General features: G+C 38.5%; 1 protein-coding gene across 2 annotated transcripts in view; it reads left to right on the top strand.

The window, feature by feature from the left end:
- Positions 1 to 22,930, top strand: part of NLGN1 (neuroligin 1) — a 205,233-nt gene extending 182,303 nt beyond the window's left edge. For both annotated transcript variants that reach the window (XM_063408223.1, XM_063408222.1), the window contains 3 exons: positions 11,368 to 11,580; positions 16,490 to 17,279; positions 18,256 to 22,930. In XM_063408223.1, the coding sequence (XP_063264293.1) occupies positions 11,368 to 11,580; positions 16,490 to 17,279; positions 18,256 to 19,078 (1,826 nt within the window). In that variant the 3' untranslated portion in view covers positions 19,079 to 22,930. The remainder of the gene's footprint in view (positions 1 to 11,367; positions 11,581 to 16,489; positions 17,280 to 18,255) is intronic.
- Positions 22,931 to 23,632: the final 702 nt, after the last annotated feature.

Below are 23,632 nucleotides of genomic sequence, written 5' to 3'. Positions count from 1 at the left end.
GTTAGATGTGACCACTTTGTATGAATTCTGATATTGCTCAGGGCTGAGAATCTGCTCCCTGTGACCTCTGACTGGTGTTCCTGCTCTCAGTTTGGCTGTAAGGGGGTGTTGTAAGCTCAAAGACATCTAATTTAATGCAAAAGTAACAGAAGAATATAAGCCTCAGACTCAAAGACAGAGTAATTGTATTGTATTAAAGAATTACATTATAATTACAGGATTGCTTTCAAAAAAGGAAAAAAGGTTATATTTTAAAATACATGACAGAAACATGAAATAATTTCAGTTTTCTTGGTTCAGTTTTCCCCACTTTGGCACTTAGCAGATTTCTGTGTTGTGATGGCCAACAGGTGGAAGCAGCCCTGCTGAATGAGGCTGGTGTGATCCTCTCCAAGCAGGCACTATTGAACACCAGGCTTCCTGCTGTGGACCAGACACAGGGGCAGTAAATGCAAAGTTAGCATCTTTAACAGTGTATTTACCTCAGCTGGACTCCATTTTTCTTCCACTCTATTTGTTGCAAAAATCACTAAATGTAGGGCAGTCTCAGTTATCCTGAGCTGGATGGCCTCACATTTTGTACACACATTTCTCATCTCAGAGATTTCCAGGCTCTTACTTCAGCTTCCAGTCATCTCACATATTTAATCATCTCACATACTTTATCATCTCACATATTAAAACTATGCAACATCCATTATTTTATGCTACCCATTACGCATTACTTAGTTGAGACACTTTGTTGATGCTGTATGTTTGATGCTGTGCCTATGGGTGTAGTTACTAATGTGATATTTTTTACATATCTCAAAAGATGAAAGGCCTGGAATTCCACCCTTGGTTTGAACTTGCAAGTTTTCTTGGCTTGACTAGAATTGGATTTAGCAAAGCAATGACCCTGGCTCATCATTTTCAGATGAAGTAGGGGTAATGCACAGGATGCTCACTGCAGAGTAGGAGGACAGGATGCAACATCCAACAGAGAACTGGAACTCTGCATTTAGTTGAGGTTGCAATATGCAGCCTTAGAATTCCCTAATTGTAATTAAACAGAGTAAAAATGTGAGCAAATAAATATTTTAGGCTGGAATTGCAAACAGTACAGGTGCTTTTGTGCTAAGTACTATTTTGGGGGATGGAACTTTATTTGGTGAAGCCTGGATACCAACATGCTGATGGTATGAGCCTGTGTGTGCCCATGTGTTGAAGCATTTTTTGCTAATACCTCTAAATAATGGAATCCCAGCTTTGCTTTTGTGGTACCAAGGTGCCAACTGGGAAGTGAAATTCAGAGCATTACAAGGCTTGTCCTTCTGGTACTCCAGGAACCCACTGTGAGTTAATCAGTGATTTTTCACAGACGACATCTAATCTATAAGTATAAATTACTTTTCATTCCTATTATGCCTTAATTGAAGTGCACCAATGTGAAACTGCAATAGATGGAGCTTCAGTAATTCTAGCCTCAATTAACTTTGTGTGGATTTGAGTCTTTTTTCTTTCCTTCCTTTTCCATGGACTAAGGATAATTCTTTGACATCTTGTATTTATTTAAATTATTGCTAGAAAAGTTAGGGGATATGCGTGTGATGAGGATTCTCTAAGACCACTCTGAAGACATAGGCAGGAGTTGTGTGTATGATTTATAAATTAATACATACCTTTTATGTCCTACTGTTTTGTTTAACAGCTGTACCATCAGCAGTAGCCAAATCCCTCAGGATTCTGCTGGGGAGGAATAGTTTAATAGCAATCATTTTTTTGGTAAATGGCAGTTACCATCTCTGTAACAGCTACCCTCATCCCATCCTTGACTTTCCTTCAGCTCCCTGCCTTCAAGACACAAAATGTGTGTTGCAGCAGAGGAAAATCACAGTGAAGAAATAAAGCACCTTGCTGTCTGGAATAGGAAATTCAGACACAGCAGAAAAGAAAAAATTATACTGGGAGAGGCAGGATGCTGTGTAGGAAGAGAACAGGCATATGGTGATGCAGTTAATTCTTAGATACTTCACATTTTACCAGAACTGATATACATTTACCAGAAAATTAGATTTGATGCCTCTATCTGGGCATATATGCTCTTACAAATGTTGCTGGTGTTCAGTTAATAGCAATGAAAACAGCATAAGAATCCCACTAGCACAAGCCTGTGGATTAAAATAGTTCTTTACAACACATTTTTGTTACAGACCTCTCCAAGTTTTCCCCGTGGCTCAGATGGTCAAAAAGCATGTTTGTGTTTGCTTTTAATTGGTTTGCTCTTCTGAGTGATCTATTGCCACTGATAACAAGCCCACAGACTTTGAAGGGTCAGCAGGTATAAAGTGGGAAATCTGCTGTATTCCTCAGCCTTCTCACTGCTGGCCAAAGCCCTTTTCTCTGAGTGAGAGCATTCCCAGGCTCGTGCTCACTGAGGTACCCCTGGACATGGTGATGGCACAGGCAGGACAGGGAGTTTGTCACCCCAGAACAGATGGAGAGAGCGTGGCTGGTTCTTGTTGTCACTGGGGTAAAAATACTGCCACGTGTTCCCGAGGATTTGTTCAGTAATAAATGGAGGGTGTGCCCCAAGCTTATTTCAAGGAGCACATGGACACACAGAAATCCACATGAATAACACAACTCCAAGAATGATGTTGATGCTGATTAAATAGGATTAAGCTTTGCAAAAAGAGAAGGGAAGAGGCAAGGCAGAGGAAGAGAGAAAGAAGGAAGATAGAAAAGTTTTATTTCCCAGGCTTTCTCAAAACTCACTAAAATTCCCAGTATTGTCTTCACTGAGCAGGTCACACAGGTCAGATCTTGATTATTTGAGACTGATGTGTGGTTTAACTCACACATTCCAAAGCAAGGCAGGATTTTCGTGACCTCTACCTGTATTCTACTGTTCATAAAACTTTCCTGAACTGAATCTTACCTCAACAGTCACATGCATTCCAAGGCCTGCAGTTGTGGTTTAAGAATGACACAATGAATGGAATTCTTCATAAATTGATCCAATTTATGATCAGTTTATTTTCTATTTATGTTCAAATAAGGAGATTTGAGTTCACAGTAAATTAGCACCATAATTTCTGCATTCTGATTGAAAGATTGCACTTCCAAATAGCTGCTAGGCTTCCAACTAGTGATTTGCATGTACAGTTTTACATGAAGACTTCTAACTTCCTTTTCATCAGCTCATGGAATATATTTTAGCATTGATTGGACCCTCATTGCAAATCTCAGTACTGGGAAGAAGAATCAAAAATTATGGCCCTGTTCCTCTCAATGGAACTCTTAATTTTCTTTTTTTTTTTCTTTCTAAAGTATGTATTTTCCCTTCTAGTGAAATTAAACCCATCCTTTCTCTCATTTACCACATAGTCAAAATTCTGACACAGTGCATGGTATTACTGGAAGAAAAAAAAGCATTAATATGGAGCCAGAGTGACCATTATAAAGCAAAGATGATTTCCAGGCTAAAGTCAGCAAAAATGTTCTCTGGCATGTAATAATCAATTAAAATATATTACCTAAAAGATGTGAACTGCATGTAGCTCTAAATTGCTGCACATATTACACAGCTTATTATACAGGAAAAATTTCTTGGGTATATTGGGTAGAAAGATTTTCAAGTCCCATCTGGGCCATCTTCAAATAATGAACTAATTTTGCCCAAATCCTGAATGAAAATGGAAAGCAGAGTTTTATGGGGTCAGTTTTCATCTTTAAAGCCTTGCACATTAAGAACATTGATATTTGTTAACTCTCCTCTATAAAATCTCTTCTGGGTTTGTAGCTGCTGCCTTGGGTTGTATCATCTGAAGTTAAAAGTTATGGAATATTACATGAACGGCCAGCATATCTTAATGCCTGGTTCTGAGCTTGCTACTGAAAATGAGGGTGCTGAGAGACCACAGTAAAGGGCAGGTACATGGTGCAATGTGCTGGGGGCTGCTTAATTTTGCATATTGCACTACTTGAAGCAAGTAGGATGGAACAGCTGTGCACTCAATCCTGGTGAAGATAAGAATCTCTCCCTCGGGGCATTGCTTTCCTCTGCCAAGTAGGACAGTCAAGTGTTGGATTTGGCTGTGGACTTTTCTGTTCTCTCATGTAGCCTCTCCTTATAGTTTGGGCTTTGGCTGGACTTTTCAAATCCTTTTGAAAGAATCGTGTCTGATTTTTGTTATTCCACACATTATCCTGGAAGATTTTGGTTTGTCCATGCTCTCTTTTAGGGATGATTTTATTTATATTTTTGTAAAAGTTCTCAGATGGTGTTTCATAAGAGCACTGCTAGTGGATCACTTAGTAATACAATGTTCATTTCCTGTGAAGACTTTATATGCAGCTTATAAATGCTTTAAACTAAAACTTGAGTTGCCCTAGAGCATGACCCAGCCATGTACTAACAACTATGATTTTACTTTGTGGAAGGCTTTTAAGCAGATGTCCTCTGACAGCAGTAGAATTTCTTGGTTTTTTCCCAAATGAGAATATTCATAGATATCTGCTATTTTCTGTGGCAAACCCCATCTTTTTTCTTATATTTTTCAAAGAAGAGAACACATTCAAATCAAAGGTCCTCCAGCTGCCTCTTGTGTCCACCCATGCCATAATGTCATTCATCAGTTCTTAAGGCTCACTTCTCCTTTCTAACACGTGTCAGCACATATCACTCAAGATCTGGTAGAATCTGCAGCTGTATCTCTGAGGCTGGACTCGCCTCCTCCTTCTCTTTTTTTGCTTTTACAGCGTATCCAGGAATCAGTATTAAAGATCTCATCTAGTGGACTGGCCCCATTGCTTACAGAGCTCTCAAAGTGTCTCTGAGATGGTTATCAGACTTTCCTTTGACTTCAGTAAAGATCATTTGTAATAAGTTACTGCAGAGCTGATCTTTGTGTGGCTGTGCTGTGCTTGGAGCAGGGGCTGGCGAGCAGAGTCCCCTCTGATCCCTGTTCCCCTGCCCCATGCCACGGGATTGTCACAGGGACAGGGCTGAAACATCAGTGTCATGCACACAGAAAACACCCAGAATTTGGGAGGCTCCCCACAGCTGTCCTGACGTGACAGAGGAGGCAGAGGGGGATATAAGCATTGACAATGTGGAGGAGAGGCAGATACAGATTTTCAAAGCACTCTCAGACTTTTATCATCCCTTTGCCGAAATGTTAAAGGCAGAGTCACCCTCTTCTCACAGCCTTCAAAGAGTGATGGATTTGCAACATCTGCAGGATATGTAGAATTGTAGAATTATGGAATGGATTGTGTTAGACTTTAAAGATTATCTAGTCCAACTCCTTGCCATGGGCAGGGACACCTTCCACTGTCCCAGGCTGCTCCAAGACCCCTCCAACCTTGCCTGGGACACTTCCAGGGATGGGGCAGCCACAGCTTCTGTGGGCACCCTGTGCCAGGGCCTCCCCACCCTCACAGGGAAGAATTTCTTCAGATATCCACCCCTTTTGTAGGCTCCAGCCACTTCAGTAATATTAATTTAAAGGATTTAGTACCCTGGGAGGAGCGTTAAAAATTGCAGCAGTGGACTGGTGCTGAAACAGCACATCAGAGTTCATAGATCATCACTCACTTTCTCCCATGCATACCTACAAAATGCCAAATGAGACATTGACAAGGTTGTGTATTTACTGATTCAACCCTGTAAATTCTTTACTTGATGAAATGATTGGGAATTTCCAAAGGCTGTCTGCTGGGGCAGCAGCACTGACCAAGTCACCGCTCCTGGAGGGATTTAAAAGATGTGTAGATGTTGCACTTGGGCACATGGTTTAGTGTTTGGCTTGGCAGTGCTGGGTTAATGGTCTTAAAGATCTTTCCCAACCATAATTCCATGTTTGTGTGATTCTCTGGTCTGAAACAGCCAGGAAAGGGTGCATTGTAAGACACACATTTCATGGAGTTAAGCTAAAATCTTGCACTTCTGAAATCATTAATCTCATTACTAATATGTATGTGGCAGAAAGCTACAGAAGCAGACAAGAACTTTGCTAATGTTGCAATCACTTTTCTGTATATGGAATGAATTTCATACAAAGCACCTGCTTGAGCAGCATTTTCAGAATACTTGCTTGTCTGATTCTCAAGCAGAGGTACACTGCAGATGTCTGTAGAGGAATATTTTTCATGCACTGAATAGTTCATATTCTCCTACATTTTTCTTTTGGGAGTTCCTAGTCCTTTTAGTCACCTTATCCCCTACCCATGACTAAAATATGCTGTTAAAATTAGGAAGTGCTGGTCAGCAAAGCAGACCAGAGGAGCAGTATCCTCTGCTTCATGAATATCACATCTACATTAATGTTCACGGTGCTGCTGCCCACGTAAATCACTCAGATTAGCTAGCTGATGTGAATTCTAGAGAGATGGCTTAGATGAAAACAAATGTGCTCTTTGAGTTTAACAATCTCTCTTAAAATTTGCTTATCTTGCTCACATTCCTGTCTGAGTAGATATAGTTTAAAGGGCAGTGGAAATTTCCTGTACATGGCAATTACCATTCAATATTAAAAGAAGCTGTTGAATTGAAGTCCTAAGCAATGAATCCAGAGGTAATACAAATTCTTCCCGCAAAAACTACTCTATATTCTTCCAGTATGCATTGGTGCATTTATACTTGTACAATCTAACATTTGCTTTTAACAAAATTAAAGCTGGCATTTGACTGCACAGGGAATTGTACCTGGAAACCTAGCTAAATTATTATAACACATGCCTAAACAGGTAGGTAATATTAAAGTCTTAAGTTTTACTGCTTTCAGAGACACAACTCTTGGAAAAAGCCCTTTAAGCATCTCAGACCAGTTTTTATAAGCCTTTGTGCTTTATTTTTAGAGTAGCATTTGTTCTTGCATATTTTCTCACAGGCAGATATTTTTTTGGTGTTTCCACCAAGACATTCTGCCCCTTACTTCCATCCAGCCACGAAGGTCACTGGGTCATCAAACATTCATATGGACAGAACTCGTTAGAGGGATGGTTTGGGTCTCTTGTGATGTGAAATGGCATTTTCATACCCACCAGCCTGCACCTGGTCTCTCACTGCATCACTGGGTTGTGGCAGTCCCTTACATTGGGAAAAATTCTGTCTTTGCCTCCCTCTCTGCATTAATTTGAATCTTCAAATTAGGCCAGAGCTTAAAATAATTCCAACTACCTAAGGTTTTCAACTAAATATTTTAAGTTTCCCAAGTCCATTACTTTATTTACTCTTCAAAAATGCTGGAATCATATTAGAAAAAGATTTATCTGAATGGCAAGCAGAAATCATTACCCAGGCAGATAAGCCTATAAAGCATTAAAATTTTTCTTAATACAAAATAGAGGGCCGGGTTGTGGCACTCTCTGCATATTTGTCTAACAGACATGTAACAGAGAAATGGTCCAAATGAGCTTAATAAATCTCTTTCTTAAACTCACAAAAGACCACATCCTCACTTCCATAATTCTATTAGAGTCTGCTCCTCTGGAGGAGATAAAAGAAGAGATAACCTCTCCATTCAGAATATAAAATAGCAATTGTTCAGCTGATGATTGGAATATTTCCAGTAGAAGAACTTAATTATGGAACAAAATTAGCTCAATCTGACCTTTTCAGAGAATAATGCAAAACTCAGTTTTTCCAAATGTCTTTCTGGAATAACTGAAATAAGGAATAATTTACTTCCCTCTCTTTACAAGAGCAAAAGGTGGCAGAATATGATAGCAGCGTTCTTGGTGAGATGGCAATCCAGGGGTAATAATAAGACACTATGTGCAAAGAGATAATATATTTTAATAGACTAGCTGATACAGTTTAAAAACAGAGACGCTTTCAGACACACAAGACCTTTTCAGCAAGAGCAGATTTCCCTCAGTGACTCAAAATTGTGAGCTTAATAACTCGATGGTGCAATGGTTGTGTCATAGGAATGCACCAAAATGTGTGGTATCTATATCCATTAGACACTGAAAGCTCCTCTTGGGATAAAGACAAAACCTATTGTTCCAATCTCTGTTTTATCTCTGTGATAAACAGGAATAAGTACCTGCACCCACAGAGCAACAGCCTGGGGATGATGCTGGTGTTGAAGCAGCTCCCTCCAGGTGTTTATTTCCATGCATTTATCCTTATTGAGGCACTCCTCACTGGGAAAAGAAAAAAAAAAAAAGCCACAAACTGGAAGGAAAAACCTCATCTGTTTTATCAGTCCCATCTCTGATTTCATGACATTCTGAATGCTCCTAAGTCATGCTGATACCACTGCCTATGAGAAAAAAAAAAGGCATGAACAGGTGGTGATATTAACAGGCTTCTTATGGTTCTGAAAAATGAGATAGAAATGTTTCATGTCATGAAAGTCAACATCAATCATCATCCATCTTGTGCAGATATGGAAATCAGCCAGTGTGGTTCTTGCTGAGGAGGCGTCAGATATTTCTTTTGCATCAGAGCTGTTGCTCTGGACACAAGTCATAATTTGTTTAATATAGATGAATGAGGAGAACATTACTAACACTGCCTTTTTTTGTTTTTTTTAAATAAACTGAAAGCTCCCCCTCCTGGCACATTCCCTGAATTGAATGCACGGTTCCTGACATCTATTTTAGCAGCAGGAGATTCATGAAGATTCTTTAAAAGTAGTATATTTTAGTCTCACAAGTATTTCCCATTTCCCCATCCAGCTATGGGACTTGATATGAACCAATTGGACACCAGGGGTTTGCCCTAAGGCTTTGTCTATAATTTTAAGCTGCTGGTTTTCCAGGCAAAGACTTTTGGTTTCTACTTTGCTGCCCATTAAAGAGTAAAGAAAACAACTTTTTTCAGAAAATTAGAGTGCTCACATTTCTGTTCCTTCAGAGTGATTGGTGTAGCTCAGCTATAACCCCACCATCCAATTTCCTAATAAATGCCTTGGAGTATTTTCGAGAAATCTTCTGGATCTCTTTGAAGCAATGCTGCAGCTCTGCTGAGAGCAGATCCTGACCAGGCTCAGGGAATCTGAAAGCAAAAAAAGCAAAGAGGGACATGTTTATGTCACAGTTTTGGTCTCTGCTGTAACTGCTCTCATTTCATTGTTGCCTGTGCTTCAGGGACTGCCAGTCCCTCTAATCCTTGAATCAGTGCAGTCACTTATGTGTTTCTTGTGATGAACTGATTTGTCACTGAATTTCCACAGCCATACACTTATGCAAAGAAAGGAGAACACTTTCCCAGCATGTACAGCCACGGGATCCTGTAGTTCCCATAAATTCCTACGTTTTAATTTTGTTATAGTCCCTGGAACCATCCCTCAACTCCAAGCAGGCTGCCAAAGGCAGTGACACTGGTTAGGGAGCTTTCAGTAGATTTGCCATCCTATTCAAAGACATCATCTCTCTGTGTCCTTAAAAATTATTTATGGGGAACAACATTTTCCTGGAGCCTGAAGACAAGAATGAATGTTCTTTGCAGGCAGGACTGTGCTGGGGCCACACAGAGCAAAGTGAAGGAGAGTAAAATAACATCACCATAATCTCAACTCAGTGCTGTAATAGTAAAGTGAGAAGGAATGAATTAATTATAACTATGTCTTCCTTTCTAAGCTTCTCCTGAATATCAAGGGGGTATTTTCCTCTATGGTAGTGATGCTACTTTGCTTTTTATGCAGCTGGGTAATAAATATGGCAGGTTTCAGTTGTAGAAGAGTGGTTATTTTAAAGTCCAGCACAGAGTAACAGTTTACTACAGATACAATGAATGAAGTATGTCTATTAGACTTGGTACATTAGGTCTGGAAGTAGGAGAATTGCTGGTGTGGCACCTTATGCCACTCTCCTCTTCCCCCTCTGTGGTTACAAAAATCAGGATTGACCTACACAAAGGAAGCTGCTCACCCTAAGAAGAGCAGAGCTCAGCTGCTGAGGCAGAGGCCACGAGCTTGCAGTGCCATTTACAGCAAGGAAGGGCTGTCAGGATAAAGGTCTTTATACACAGGGCAGAGCACCAGATGCAAGCTTGCCATTTGAAACCAAGTCAGAGTAACAATAAAGTAACAAAGGACACGTTCATTATGTCCATGAATATGGGTACACACATGCACCTATCTGTATTCTTGTTAAATCCTTCTTCTATAGATGTACATGCACACGTGTCTTCTTAGAAATGTCTTAAAAGCTGCTTTTATTGTCATAATGAAAGAGTAGGACTCCTTTGAGAGCCATTTGTCTGCAAAACTACTGTAAACTTCCTTTGAGTAGGCTGTCTGCACTCAAGAGAGTTGAATCAGTAGAACTTTGACGAGACTAGAAGACCCACTGATATCTAATTAATGTGGAAATAATTGTTGTAATCGTTGCATTTCTCTACAAAGCATGTACTGAAAAGCAGTTACACGATTTAGTGAGCATCAAATCAGTTTGATATGCAAATGGAGGTATGGACTATTCATAATGCTGGCAGTATTTAAACATTTGTTTATTAAGCTGAGAAAATTGGAAATGTCAACAAATGGGGTCCAAAAGTGCTGTCTTTTATCAACAGAGACTTTCTCCAGAGTTTTTGCTGTGCATCTTTTAGAGTCAGTAGGCTCTAATGACAAGAGTAACAACAATGCTAAATGTGAGGGGACTGCTGGGAGCAAGGTGTGGAACACTCATTCCTGCACCTGACTCATTCCAACACTTTTCCTCCAGGAATAAAAGGGAGCAGTTGTAGTGCTCCCCAGATTACCCCTCTGCTCTTATCTTTTTGCTGTTAAGGGGTCATGGAAACAACCTAAATTGTCTTTATCCATTTAATGTAGATTGAATTAACTCTGGTTAATGGCTATGGGATGGAGCTGAGGGAGCTGAGAGCTGCTCCCATTGTTCAGCCTGGCTTGTCCTGTGACAGAAGCTGCATTTTTGAGTGGAGAGAAAAGTAAAAGACAGTGAGTTGCCAGGACAGGATCAAACAGAGTCTACAGGGAGGTGTAATCATTGCACCTAAGGCACATGCAAAGCTCATGGCTGCATCCAAGCACAGAAAAGCAACACAGAATTGATCAAATCATGTACACAACAGCTGCATCTTATCTACTTCCTAAACTTTTAAACTCAGTGCAATCAACACGGAGTCCTTGGGAGTAATCAGCTGTGACCTGTTAACATTACATGAGTATATTGCTGGGATATATCTTCATCTTTACTACATATATTTATCATGGTCAAAAGAATGGATACCAAATATTTTTTATTTCAGGAGGACTGCAAAACTGCAAATTGTTCCCAGGGACTATGGAAACTATGTAGTTGCATGATATTTAATGGCATATACTTCTGAAATCTTGGAAGGTTTTAACAGCATCACTCAGAAGAGCCCTTGCTAACCCCTTCTCTTTTCATTTACTTTAACAGGATTTCTGAGCACCGGGGACCAAGCAGCAAAAGGAAACTATGGCCTCCTTGATCTAATCCAAGCTTTGCGATGGACTAGTGAAAACATTGGGTTCTTTGGTGGTGACCCACTAAGAATAACTGTTTTTGGATCTGGGGCAGGCGGTTCCTGCGTCAATCTCTTGACTTTATCCCATTATTCTGAAGGTAACCGTTGGAGCAATTCAACCAAAGGTATTATGCAGGTTGCAAATTTTGACAATTTTGGTGTCTGCATGCCACCACCATTAGTACTATGTGATGTTCTGTATATTCTCTTTGTTTCTATGAACTGTTGGATTCAGCTCAATATTAAGAAACTTTTTAAAGGCTGTACAAGCCTCCTTCTCCCTCAGCTCTTCTGTGCATGTTTAAATTTTGGGTCACTTTCTTCTTTTTTCCTATGGAGCTTTGTAGAAACACTTTATAGCAGACTTCTGAACAGCATTTTCTTGGTGCATCATTTTTGTCTCTTTTCTTTCCTACCTAAGGGTGTCTTTTTTGGAAAATCAGTCAGTCATGCTCACAGTAGATGAGGTCATCTATATTCAGACAGTTGTGAAAGGCATGTTTAGTTTCTCCTGAGGAGCAGAATTTAAAGAAAACTAAAATGACACTGTTTCTCTTTTCAGTCTAACAGCTGCATTGCTCAAAACTATTATTTTGTGTGAAGGAAATAAGTGACTAGTTCAGAAATCTTTTGTCTGAAACTGCATGGACTTCACTTGCTGTCATCTAATAAAAGGATGGTTGAATGTTTTGCATGCATGATCCAAAATTGTCAAAGCATCCAAATTGCAAATGGATTTCCTTCTTTTCTGATTTTTTCCTATTCCATTACTAACACCTTTTCTCTCTAGTTGAGGCAGGTGGCAGGGAATTAAAATCATGCTGTTTGAGGCACCCAACTTATTCTTTCTATGGTTTTTGCACCAAAGTTTCACACAGTGTCTCTCATTTGCATGGCTAGTGCTTATTGATCATGTTACTTTTGCCTTACTGTTTTCACATAGTTTTATCTGTATTATTTTTACCAGGGACACCACACTGTGCCCTGGGCATTTAATCCTCCACTAATTTATATTGCTGTATCTCCATGGGGGACTAATTGGCTGGTCATAAAAACATAACTCTGCTGACATTAAAAGAGCTGCATTTCCCCAAAGTCATGTTACAAAGACCACTAAGGTCAATAGAAGTGAGAGATTCTTTAGACCATGCCATTATGGTTTTTTAAATGAGAGAAAAACATAACTTCTACAAGAAAAGTCAAGTGGAAAATAAGACTGTGATCTAAATTTTAGTCTATTTTCACAGTTTGATTTTTAGTTTTTTTCTTCCTTCCATAATTACCTGAATTTAAACAGGAGATATTTAAAAGAAGATGCTTGTAAGAACAAGATGTAAGCATTACCTCACTGCACTGTGGCCTGAGGGTCTCAATGCACCATCTTCTTCTATTCTATCAGAATTCTAAAAACCATCTTTATCATCAAGGATTAACTCCAGGTTGAATGAGGACACCTGGTTTATCTTCCCCTAACCCTTTACTTGGTCTTAAAATCAATATCCTTGGTGTAACATGACATCAATGCAAAGTGCCACATTTACAATATTTGGACAGTCATGTGTTGCCTCTTACCAGCAAACAATAAATACCCTGTCCCATCCCCACACATGGCCAGAATTCTGCCAGGAGCAGAATCTGTTTGGGGAAATCTGAGGCACCAAGTTGCCAACAGCAGATCAAGGCATTTTGGAGGTGTCTGAAGAAGGTTCAGTAAAAGTAAATTTTTGAGGATTTCCTTTAGAAGCAAACCCATGCTTTGATGAAATTTGGATTAAACAGATCAACTCACCACACTCCCATGTATGTTATGTTTCATTTGGAGGTGGTTAGGTCTGCTATCAAATAAAATAAAGAAAGAAAGAAAAAAGAAAATGTAAATTGTTCAGGTTCAGATAAGAACAGTTATTTCTTAACATTTCCAGACCTCCTTTTGTTTCATGCTGTTTCATATTCACTTATGAGAGGTGGAGAAGGACTTTTTACAAGAGCATGTAGTGATAGGACAAGGGGGAAAGGCTTCAAACTGGCAGAGGGCAGGGTTAGATCAGAAATTATGAAGAAATTCTTCCCTCTGAGGGTGGTGAGGCCCTAGCACAGGGTGCCCAGAGGAGCTGTGGATGCCCCTGGATCCCTGGAAGTGTCCAGAGCCAGGTTTGGATGGGGCTGGGAGCAACCTGGGACAGTGAAAGGTGTCCCTGCCCATGGCAGGGGGTGGAACAGGAGCTTCAAGGTCCCTTCCAACCCAAACCATTCTGGGATTCTGTGATTCTATGATTATCAACCAGTCTCTTTCATAAGCTATAAATTCAGAAACTCTCTCTGCTTCTGTCATTTCCCTCTGAAAGATTCCCTTGACAGTTGAGAGGAAGAATTCAGCCTATTTCAAGATGGAGCTGTTCACAGCCACCCACCTGCAAGTGGGCAGAGCAGCACCCTCTTCACAAAGTGCTCTCAAAATACAGATGAATATATGCAAATTATTATTATTTACTGTGGTGAGACATTGAATAAGGGCCACAAAGCACTGTGGCCCATTGAACATCTAAATCTTCTTTCCATCAGTATGAAGCCCACAAGCAATAATAATAATACATATTATCAGATAAAAATGTAATTCTCCATCCTGTGAGGTACAAATTTCTGCCACGAATTCTGGGACAGAATGAAAATAATTTTTCATACCGTTCATTTTTCACCAAATGGTCTGAGTGGAGGAATAGCTCTGTCAGCATTCTTCAGGACAAGCAGGGATGTTTAGTTTCACTTCCTCAGATGGTTTTATGGCCAAAGGACTTGACCACTTTTACTTAATCCAGCATCTGATGTTTATGTAGCACTTAGCAAGCCACAGTGTTTGTATCAGCATTTTCTTACACGCAGCTTACACTTTCTGTCCTTGTTCAGACATATTTAATAAAACCATAAAGTTAGATTTACACAATATGCAAAAACCCTCACACATCATGAATTATCATGAAATACATCTTTGTGAAAATTCAGCTTTGTCATTTAGTTACATTTATTACAATGCCTGGATCCTCTGTGGTAATTCTACTGACTGAGCTGATTTATACTAGCTCAATATCTGACCTTATAAACATGCAAATATATTTTTAGCTGTTTATAGCTCAAGTTCATTCTTATTTTTACTCACATCTTGCAAGAAAATAATATCTTGGATATGACTTCTCATAAGTTTAAGAAGAGGCTTGAGTTTACACATTTCAGTCTCTACACCTATCTAATTTGAAGACTTTTAGATTAGGACCTAATGCAATCTAGAATGATTTAAAAATTCCTGGGAAGCCTGTAAAACATTTCCTGCCAGCAACAGACTCCAAGTTATTTTTGAGTGTACAGGGTCTGGTGCTGCAATAGAGGCTGTAAAAGCATTTCTCTGATTTGATTTAGAGGCCAGAGAGGGTTTTTATCAACAGAAATATGTTGCTTATCAAAGCAAAAGCCATCTTGTGCATTATTGGAATAAATTTCAGGGGTAAGCTGAGGGCCCTCGCTCCAGTTCCTCTGGTGGGAGTATCCAGTTATTCATCAAGCACTGGAGCAAAGGTTCCTGGTGGAATTGAGGGAGGTCATGTGTCACTGTCCCTCCCTAAGGAACTCCACCAGAGTCACTGGAATGACTCCAGGTGCCCATCAGCACAAGTTAAACAAAATTTTGACCCATATAACTTAAATCAGCACAACTTTTGAACACTATAGACCATTTGGTATTACCCAGAGTGGTAATAGGAGGTAGGATCCAGTACAAAATATTATCCAGCAGTTTGTGCAAAAGGTATGATACTGAAATGAACTCCTCTGCAAATGAAAAAAAAACCTCCTCACAAAACAGCAGAAACGCCATTGTTATCTAAATATAATCTAAATACCTATTAAATGCAATCCAAATTACCTAAATATAGTTTCTGAGCAATATTTTACACAAGGTTCAGACTTATAATCTCTTTCAGAACCCAAGGTACCCTCCTCAAATGGAGTGGAAAAATGCAAAGAGAATGCAAAGAAGTATCAGAATAAGCATGGAGTTCTGATTGCATTAAAGCCAATAGCAAAATAATTTCATTAATTCACTGACTACAGGGGGGTGAGGCTATCGTTCACAACATGTTTTAAAAATCATTACAGAGGGGAGAGGAAAACATAAATTTTAACATATTTTGTTATTTCTCTGTGTAGAATTCCTAGTCCAGAGTGCTAATTAAATTAGCATAAATTTAAGTTAATTGCTCTGAAGTCTTTGGGATTTACTGCAAGTTTATATGGAGTGCCAGATCATTCTCTCTCCCTTAACTGAATACCTGAACATATGTTTAAATCTCTGAATTACAAAGCTAAGCAGTGCAAAATACATCATTTTCCTTTTTATGTAAGTGTGATCAATATAAACCTGCCTTTAAAAAGCTCCTTACAAGAAAGGATTTTGACTTAGGCACCTATAAATTTAATAGCTGCCAGGTACCTTCTCTTCTATCACTCCAGAATATAAACTTTTGCACTGATACAGAATTTAAAAGCCCTGCACCTTTCAAACCAAGTTTAATCACAAAAAATACATTAAAAAGTGTAATAGATTTATTTAATACATAGTGGTATGCATACTGCTGATGGCTTGAACAATACCTAAAACTTCAAGCCATTTAAGAGACTTGATGACTTTTCCCCCAACCTATAAGGTGCTTTAATTTTAGGATTTTTTTTTAACCTGGTAGTGTTGTCCTACATATGGTAATGCCACTCCTTTTTCTTCCTGAGTTTCTTTTGAAAATCTGTTCCTCAGCTGGACCATATTGAGGGAGAATCATTTGCTTCAGCACATACTGCATTTATTTTGTGCACATTACCTGTAGGTACAACAGCAGTAAGATCTCCCACCCTGTATATTTAAGCACCATTAAGATTCAGGTATCTCTTCTGTTAAAGTTTTCTATTGTTTCAAAGAACTCCTTTGAATCTTTCAAAGTCTGTGGCTGTTTCAAGGTCGCTTCAGTAGTTTTCAAATATTTCTCCCCACAGGACTTTTTCAAAGAGCAATAGCTCAAAGCGGGACAGCTCTCTCCAGCTGGGCAGTCAGCTTTCAGCCTGCAAAGTACGCCAGGATGTTGGCTACGAAAGTTGGCTGCAACATGTCAGACACTGTGGAGCTGGTGGAATGTCTGCAGAAGAAGCCTTACCGAGAACTCGTCGACCAGGACATCCAGCCAGCGAGATACCACATAGCCTTTGGACCAGTCATCGACGGCGACGTGATTCCGGACGACCCCCAGATCCTGATGGAGCAAGGGGAGTTCCTCAACTACGACATCATGCTGGGAGTTAACCAAGGGGAAGGGCTGAAGTTTGTTGAAAACATTGTGGATAGTGAAGACGGCATATCGGCCAGCGATTTTGACTTTGCGGTTTCTAATTTCGTCGATAATTTGTACGGATATCCCGAAGGCAAAGATATATTGAGGGAAACAATTAAATTTATGTACACGGACTGGGCAGACAGGCACAACCCCGAGACCAGAAGGAAAACGCTGCTGGCTTTGTTTACTGATCACCAGTGGGTTGCACCAGCAGTGGCCACGGCAGATCTCCACTCGAATTTTGGATCGCCTACGTATTTCTATGCCTTCTACCATCATTGCCAGACAGATCAGGTACCCGCATGGGCAGATGCAGCCCATGGAGATGAGGTTCCTTACGTACTAGGAATCCCCATGATTGGTCCTACTGAGTTATTTCCTTGTAATTTCTCCAAAAATGATGTCATGCTAAGTGCAGTGGTGATGACGTACTGGACAAACTTTGCAAAAACTGGGTGAGTATCAAATAATGAATGGTCTTGTGTGCAAACTTTGGGTGGAATGGTGTGCTTTCCCTTTGTTACTTCCCTTGGGAATTCCTCTGTACTTGTAGGATGAATAAGAGATTAAGAATTGAGTTGGATATTTATGTTTACTTGTACTGTCCCTTGGCTCACATTTAGGAAAAAGAGGGGAAAATGTCTTTGCAGACTTTCTGTGAGGAAATTTTAAAATATACACAAAACTGATTAAGGAAACTCTGGAAAAGTATAAAATGAAGCATTTAACATATGAGTATAGTTAAAACCAGCTACTTTAGTACCTGTTTTTACCCCACCGCTGATACTTTCATCCCATGAGACAGAAAATTGTATAAATATTGCATCAAATATAATACAGCTTATTTTTGTAGCACATCTTATCCTAAATTCTCACTTCTGACCGTAAAATATGTGGCTTTATACTTGGAAAGTGCTGCAATTTTCATTAATTCTTTTTTTTCCACTGGAGTCCAAAAACCTCTGTTACATTTGATCACTTATTTTTGATTATGCATTGCACTGAGTTGATCTCTGCCATCATCCTTTCCCTCTGGAAGGTCACAGATGGTTCACAGAAACAGAAATGCAGAGTTGTATGAACTTTATGCTGCTAAAAAAGACAAGAAAATCTTAATGTTCTCTCACACTGGTCTCTCAGACATTTGTCCATATCACCACACCTCAGGCAATCTTCCCTCAGCAGCACAAGATTTCACTGAGAGACACCAGCATTTTGGAGAACCAGGGAAGCCACTGAAGTCTGTGTGAAAGAAGGATTCTTTTGCATAATGCTATTTCTAATCAAGATTATTAAGGCCTCTAATTTTGGGCAATAGCACTCTGCTCCGTCCAAAGGCAGTCTTAAACGTTTAGTATAAGTCCTAATTATGTTAATTTCATAATTCCATTTGAAATGCTTTGTAACATTGGAGATATCTTTCTCTTTTAGTGACCCAAATCAACCAGTGCCGCAAGACACAAAATTCATCCACACGAAACCAAATCGTTTTGAAGAAGTAGCATGGACCAGATATTCTCAGAAAGACCAGCTGTATCTTCACATTGGATTAAAACCACGAGTTAAAGAACACTACAGGGCCAATAAAGTGAACCTTTGGTTGGAACTGGTACCTCATCTGCACAATCTTAACGACATTTCACAGTATACCTCTACCACAACTAAAGTGCCATCGACTGATAATACTTTCAGACCCACAAGGAAAAATTCCGTTTCAGTTACTTCAGCCTTTCCTACAGCCAAACAAGATGATCCCAAACAACAACCGAGCCCGTTTTCAGTGGATCAAAGGGACTACTCAACAGAATTGAGCGTTACCATCGCAGTTGGCGCATCTTTGCTGTTCCTGAACATTTTGGCTTTTGCGGCGTTGTACTACAAAAAGGACAAGCGGAGACACGACGTTCACAGGAGGTGTAGCCCACAGCGTACCACCACCAACGATCTCACCCATGCACAAGAAGAGGAGATAATGTCCCTCCAAATGAAGCACACTGACTTGGATCATGAATGTGAGTCCATCCATCCACACGAGGTGGTTCTTCGGACCGCCTGTCCCCCAGACTACACGCTAGCTATGAGAAGGTCTCCTGATGATATCCCCTTAATGACACCCAACACCATCACAATGATCCCCAACACTATACCAGGGATTCAGCCCCTACACACATTCAACACATTTACTGGAGGACAGAACAATACTCTGCCCCATCCTCATCCCCACCCCCATTCACACTCAACAACCAGGGTATAGCCAGACAAGACGAAACAAACTTTATTTTTTGATGGATTACAGTAGGTGATATTACTGAAGATTACTTGGCTTTCAACCTACAAGACTCTTACTATTTAAATATGGAGGAATATTATGTGAATATACATATCAAGAACATTTGGGGTTTTGAAAAAAATGAATTGTACATATATCAAATGAACTTAAGAAACAGACAAAAGAAAAAAAAAAGAAACAAAAAAACAAAAAACCCAACTGTTTGCAATTGCTTGAAGCAGTTGTCCTGAATGATACTTTTTCATTCACATTCAAGTATTAATTTTTTGAAGATTTAAGTTACATAATGGAATTAGGCATGTGCAACACAAACAGGAAAGAACTATGACTGAAAATTTTAAAAACCTATAAATATGCACAAGGGACACACTAATGGAATGTCAGATAATTTTCACCAATTTTTATTTGGACCTGTTTTCTTGTGTAGACCATATTTACATATTTGAATAAGTACACAAAGCACCAATGCTGTTAAGGCCTTAGAAAGGGGCTCATGCTGAAATCTGCCAGTCAGAGAAGTTTTACAGCCTGGCAGGTACAACATTATCACATAAGTGCTGTCAGTATAAAAGTTGTGGGAATAAAGGAAACTGGATCTTTTTAGCACGATGTGCATGATAATTTATATGCTTGGTGGCTGTGCTGCTGATTAAGCCGTAATTAAAATTCTTCTCATCCCACTGGAGTTTTTAATAGAAGCTTTCTCCATCAATTGGCACAACCTAAAGAAGTTTTTTAAAGGGGCGAAAGTAATAACAGCAAAATATTTCATGGTAGCTTCCGAAAGAGAAGGGATTGCAACAGTTCTTAAAGGTATTTATGGCATTCTAGGTATACAGTGGTGGACCCTCACTGATATGAATCCCAGACAAAAATATGTATACTATTAATGTTCTTTTTCCTTTCCACCAAAATAATCTCTAACTTTCAAATAAATATAACTTCAATGGAATCTCCTTTGATGAAGGATTTATAATTTGCTGTGATTTAGTTACAGAGTATTTTGTTCAAATTGATAAGGTAAAGTGTGTCCAAAAAATTTAATTGCAATGACATTTTGCCATTTAAAAACGCCCCGATATTACCTCTCTGATTACACCTTTCAATTTATTGTTTCAACTCATGTTGCATGTTACAAAGTTTACTTATAATATCATAATATAATGTTAATTCCCTTTTTGCTGTACATCAGCTTTGTCATTCCAATCAATTCTCTAGACCAGATGGCAAGAGTGCAGAAAAAGAGGGTATATGAGAACGGGGAGACAACAACTGGAAATTTAAAAAGCAGGATACTACATATGTTTGTGTGATTTGAAGTGAATGTTCTAAAATCACAAGAAATTTTTCATTCCCCTGTTGCTTTCCAGTAATTCTATACCATGGTCCTTTCAAAATGTTTGTATATGTAATCAGATGTACATTTATATAAAAGAAATCATTGAGATGGACTTAAGAGCACATCCCTGATAAATACTTTCTCTCTTACCTGTACTATATTTCTATTAGACTAAAGTTATGTGATTTTTTTTTACCTTTTTTCAAATTACTAGCAATTTTGATAGTTTGTAAGATAATGCGAAGAACTTTCTCTGACAAACTAACTGCAGTAACAGAAACATTTCTTTTCAGTTACTCTTTTTCAAGAATGAAAGCTTATTACACACAAAAATTGTATACTACTTGATGGAAAATTACTTTGTATTTCTTGGCCATATTACTGGTCACTGAGTGAAATAAAGATAATCTGGATAACGAATATTATTCCAATGTTAAGAGACCTGATCTTTGCTCATTAAAGAGCTAAAATGTTTATTGCTGTTTTGTCATTTTTTAATGAAGTAATGGTAACTGTCTCAAATTAAGAGTAATATCTTAAGACCAGTCTGGATTTTGAAGACATGAGGGTGACTTCTACAATTAATAAAACTGCATATTTATGGGCCAGCCCCACCACAGCCATTTTTTACAGAAGTACTGACATTGTGACTGTCGTCACAGGTAAATCTCCTCCAGATTTCAGGAAACAGTTAAAAATGCAATATCAACACCAAAAAACAAAACAAGCGAGGAACAGGCCAAATTGAAATAAATCTGCAGTATTCCATGATGGGAAAAAAAAATCACCTGGGTTTTATTGTGTGATTGACGTTTTATTATAAAAGATTGCTGAGAAGGTTAAAGCATGTTTGTTAACATTGAGCACAGACATTAAAATTAAGCTAAAACCAAAATAAAGTACTGCAATTTCAGTTTTTTTACATACCTATTTAACAACAACAAAAAGAAGAAAAAAAAAAAAGGGAAAACCATGTACTTAGTACTTTTTACAGTCCCCAGTTTTAAATTAAGGTCTTTTTGTAGAAGCATAAAAAATAGTCTTCAAAATCCAGGGCGGTCTGTGTGCAATTTCTGCCTGATGTGGTTGTGCTTTTAGACTGTGACCTGCCAATGTAAACCAATAAAAAGAACTGTCTGCCATCTGATAATTATTGTTTAACAAAAAGATTGTATTTTGCTATGTTGATGAAACGAAACAAAAAAAAATACAAAAATATTGATGGCCATAAAACAAGATATTAATGAAATATGATTTTATGTGCTTTTCTTAACTTTATCAAAACCAAAATAACTTTCTACTATAGTTTATTTGTGGCCATATATCTATATATCTCTATATATACAGTATCTGGTAATTGTTTACTTTTATTAGTTACAAAATAAATGATTTAGGTAAACCAAGCATGACAATACACTTTATTTCTGTCAGCCAATAGTATTTAAAATGTGAAAGATGAAGGCAACAACACAAATTTTGTCACTCCTGTTTGGGGAAAAAAAAAAAAAAGTCCATTCCTGTGATGCAGATACTGTGAATGATATTTTAGTGGCTACTTTATACTGACATTACAGCAGCTGGCTTTCCAAAAGTAAGATGGTGTCCCACATTTTAACACAACATCAGGGAAGAGAAAGAGATGTTTTAAAGCTGAGATGAAAATCTAAGAAATGGTTTTGGAATATTTTCATGTGCTTCATGGAATGTAAGTTTGTTCTTTTCAAAATATTTTATCTATTTGATTTGTTTTTCACGGTAGCCTACACAGAAGCAAAACTGAGTGTGATATTTAATTTCTTGTATCATCCTTGGACCAGATTTCCAATAAAATTAGGATATCAGTCAGTCTTTGGAAGTTCAGTAAAAATATAAAAAGCCTGCATTTATTGATTTCACACTTTTGTAAATATGTTTGCAGACCTTTTTAAGAAAATGTATTCTACCATTTTGAGAAAAAAAAATAACAATGGAATCATTGTCTCGTTTATCTATTAAAATTACAGGCAATATAATGTGCTGTGCTGACATTTCTAGGAGAAATAAAACCGATACAAACCGCATTTTGCTCACTGGTATCTCAGTTGGTCAGAGCTGGTGCTCTCCACCCACGGAAGAATGGCAAGGCACGGATGAACTCCCTGGATAAAATCCTCCACAGGAAAATGTGGTTGTGGTTTCTCTTGTCTGTACTAAACGTTGATCCCTGTGTCACAAATCTTTAATTATTGGATGTTTTTGTTACTCAAACACCCTGAAAACCGGATGAATGGAGGTCTAACAAATAAATATGTTACAGTTTTAAAGACACCACTGCACGGAAGATGCTGGGATTTCTGTTGCCAACTTCACTAGGAGATGAAACAGCTGACTTCATAGGAAGCTGTCAAACATCATGGTATCCCTTTGATGTTTGGAAGTTGTTGCTTTTTCCCTGTGATGTTACTTTAAAATATTGGCCTTTGCCCCCACCTTTTTTTCTAGTATTGAAGAGTTACAGGTGGTCGCTTTTTAATGTAAGCGAACGTTAGATAATTTAATTATTATTGTGAAAATGTGCTTCCAAATAAATTAGATTAATGGGAAATTCCCTTCAGAGGTTTTGTTATTTTTCATTCAAAGCTCTTGTAAAAGTATCTGTTGCAGCAGTTCTGCTTCTTTTATTTTATCAGTCTGCAAGCTAAGGGACTTTCTCCAAATAACATTAAAAATCTCTTTTTCTATTTGAAATAATAACACTATAAAATTAAGATGCCCTCCTGAGGCCTCCAAGTAAATAGGAACAATTTGAAACGTGGCAAATGGGCTTTTACTCTAAATATTCTAATTTGATTCCATTCTGGCACATCAATAAATTTGTATGCAGACCAGAAATCAGCAGCATTTGATAAAGTGTCCATAAGAACTTTGCAGCAGAATCGATGAGTTCATCACCAGCCATGCACAAAGTCCCTTTTCTCTCAGGTTCTGCTCATGCCATTGCACAATTAATTTCTTATATACAGGTTCAGTAAAATCTTAACGTTGTGAAATGGGAAATTGTTAGAACAAGGTAATGAACTTTATCTGGCGGAAAATGTTTAGAAAAAAACCTGTTGAGAGTCACCTAGGAGGTGTAGATTTTTATATGCAACCTGGCTTCGTTCCTTTTTGTTGATATTCTAATTCTCAGTAATTTGTAC

This window comes from Prinia subflava, chromosome 11, assembly GCF_021018805.1.
Source record: "Prinia subflava isolate CZ2003 ecotype Zambia chromosome 11, Cam_Psub_1.2, whole genome shotgun sequence".
Classification (NCBI taxonomy): Eukaryota; Metazoa; Chordata; class Aves; order Passeriformes; family Cisticolidae; genus Prinia; species Prinia subflava.
This window is presented reverse-complemented; position numbering and strand designations above follow the sequence as displayed.